The sequence below is a fragment of the Salvia miltiorrhiza genome, chromosome 2 (assembly GCF_028751815.1).
Source record: "Salvia miltiorrhiza cultivar Shanhuang (shh) chromosome 2, IMPLAD_Smil_shh, whole genome shotgun sequence".
NCBI classification, from domain to species: Eukaryota; Viridiplantae; Streptophyta; class Magnoliopsida; order Lamiales; family Lamiaceae; genus Salvia; species Salvia miltiorrhiza.
Genome location: NC_080388.1, coordinates 48437884 through 48440368, shown reverse-complemented (window position 1 = coordinate 48440368; position 2485 = coordinate 48437884). Strand labels below are relative to the sequence as shown.

General features: G+C 33.0%; 1 protein-coding gene across 3 annotated transcripts; it reads left to right on the top strand.

The window, feature by feature from the left end:
- Positions 1-237: 237 nt before the first annotated feature.
- Positions 238-2256, top strand: LOC131011858 (uncharacterized). Of its 3 annotated transcripts, none has more exons than XM_057939737.1 (5): positions 238-386; positions 469-543; positions 971-1058; positions 1708-1762; positions 1934-2256. In XM_057939737.1, exons 1-5 carry the CDS (start codon positions 342-344, stop codon positions 1959-1961), a joined length of 291 nt encoding a protein of 96 aa, XP_057795720.1. In that variant the 5' UTR covers positions 238-341; the 3' UTR covers positions 1962-2256. The 3 variants fall into 3 exon arrangements, with proteins under 3 accessions (XP_057795720.1, XP_057795721.1, XP_057795719.1); XM_057939738.1 differs by having other exon boundaries at positions 1850-2256; XM_057939736.1 differs by lacking the exons at positions 1708-1762; positions 1934-2256 and having other exon boundaries at positions 971-1701.
- Positions 2257-2485: the final 229 nt, after the last annotated feature.

Here is a 2485-nt window from a genome sequence, read left to right as displayed (position 1 = left end):
ATGTTCGTGTTCATAGTTATCATCGCTTTTGGTAGTATTTGTTTTAGGATTTGTACTTCTTCATCTTCGTTTCTCCTCCCCCTAAGAAATTATAATCGAAGCACAATTTAGAGAGATTTCTCGCTGGTACAGCAGAAATGGGTTCTTAGGCGAAGATGGACGAGATGCGGCAGCACCAGAATTACCGCAACCTTTGGCAAATCAATCTTATGTGCACCATCCAAAATGACCCTACTATTTTCTATAAGGTTATCTATCCCTGTGCGTAGCTCGATTTCTTCATTTACGCCCAAGTTGGTTGTACTTATTATTGCTAATGTTGATGAATTAAGCTCATTGTGATGAAACATAATAACTCTAGTGAAAGTTTGAACTTCGGAAGTCAGGTCAGTGTCTAAGCCATTCTCATAAGTTCTATCACTTAGTTTCCTTGTATTTCATATTTATAAAATTTTATTTTTCATGAAGAATCCCGTAGGAGGCTCACTATCTGTTCTCAACTTATCAGAAGTTGTGACTGGCAACATTGTTAATATACACCATGTAAGGGGTGTAAGCACTTATGTAATATGGTTTCTTAGTGAGTGTTTGGTTTAAATGAGCTTTAACCGAAGTTAAAACTGTGGAATTGAACATATCATTAATTGTTAGACACTCTGAATTTTCTCCTTCCTTCTTCCTTATTAACCAAAGCCCTCATTCTTTTATGCTATCTCTCGTTACTGAGGTGATCATGTATATAAATTATCATTCTATTTGCTTGCTTTTGTTTCATTTGATGAATGATTGTAAGTTGGTGATTATATTCTAATGGACAGTATGTTAGGTCTATTTAATGTCTTGCATGTTTTTTCCAATATCTTTTGGGCATTTACATGCGAGTTTCATTCAAAAAAGGGTACCTAGATTATGCATGCATTTTGAGACAAATAAGGTGCTTATGTTATTTGCTTTTGCTTAATCTGTTCAGATCACAGATGCTGTTGTTGCTGCATGGATATTGAACGTCACCCTTGTTGTCCCCAAATTGACCAGAAGTCTTTCTGGAAAGATGTTTGGTGAGATATTGGTCCATCGTGAAATTCTTTTTAAAATTACTTCTTCCTACAGACTCAATGTCTCTATCCGGTACAGCAAATTTTTAGAGATATATCTTCGATGTCGATTGGTTTATATCTTAATCTTGAAAAGGATGTAAAAATCATAAAAAAGCTCCCACAAAGAAGAGGGCATAAGTGGAATCCTCACTTTAGTGTTATATATCAATTTCATATCTTTGGAATTATATGAACATGATATGGTGAGTTAGATAATCAAAGCTATTATGCCTCTATTTTGCATATATTGTGGTTTCAGATTTATATTAGCCTATTCAGCTATGCAAATTGCATAACCTATTACTTCCCTGCCGGAGAGAGAATGTTGAACTTTTGTTCCTTTTAGACATTAAGAATATTGGAGTTTTGAAAGTAACCATTGCAGTTTTGTTGCCCGTGTGGAATCAAAGCTTAATTTTCACTGCGAGTGCCTTGAACACCAAATTCTTCCTTTGACTCTCTGGTGTCGTCCATGTAACTAACTGATTGTTTCTGTTACACTTGGAATTATTCCCTATTGTTGTTAGTTGAATTGCTGCTACAAAGATAGAAATTATTTTGCATATATCTCAATATTCAACTAATGAATGGAACCATTCTTGTTGTGCAGGTTCGGGTTTTGCTTCAAAGAGATGTTCTTGTTTGGGCAGTTTGTGGCTTTTTATGTAAGTCCATATATAATATTAATGTCTTACTAAGTGATGATATTTAGTTGTTTGGGCAGATGGTGATTTACCTATTACTATGGACAGGTTATGATGAGATTATTTGTTAACTTGTAATGAAAATCACAGCTCTATTATTTTCTCGACTTGTGTTATGTTTGAGATGTGCAGGATAGGAAGCTTGGGATCATTTCAATGAATTGGTAAATCATCAAGATTTAGTACCTTCACAATGCATCAGACTTAGAATTGATTGCGTTTGATTTTCAGATTTCATTTCGCATTTTTGCAGGATGGAAGTTTGGATGGATGAATGGAATGTTGTTGACTGAAAGCCGCTTCAGAGTACTTATTTTTTGTTGAAAATTGTAAATTGACTATTCTAGCTACTTAGATACATTACTTGGTTGGTTAATATTTAACAGTTTGATTATGGATGGATGGAGTTATTTGGATTATTAAATATTTATATAATATATGTTTTGGTTGTAACATATGTTGTGTTTGAGGATATTGTATATTGTATAATTTGTATTTAGAAAATTACAAAAATAGGAAAAAAAATGCTTGAATTCTGCATTTGAAAATACATAACGGAAATTACCATTATGTAAAATACAAAAAAACGTTATGTATAAACGACAACAAAGTGTATAAGAAATACATTTTATAATAGAAAAAATAAGTTTTATAACGGTAAAAAACTGTTATGTATGCTATCAT

What these genes read in the sequence shown, in the direction of transcription:
- LOC131011858 (XM_057939736.1), top strand. Translation starts at nt 342, where the DNA reads ATGAAACATAATAACTCTAGTGAAAGTTTGAACTTCGGAAGTCAG. An exon ending in GTTTGAACTTCGGAAGTCAG is followed by an intron (nt 387 to 468) that starts GTCAGTGTCTAA and finishes TTTTTCATGAAG; the next exon opens with AATCCCGTAGGAGGCTCACT. An exon ending in ACATTGTTAATATACACCAT is followed by an intron (nt 544 to 970) that starts GTAAGGGGTGTA and finishes TAATCTGTTCAG; the next exon opens with ATCACAGATGCTGTTGTTGC.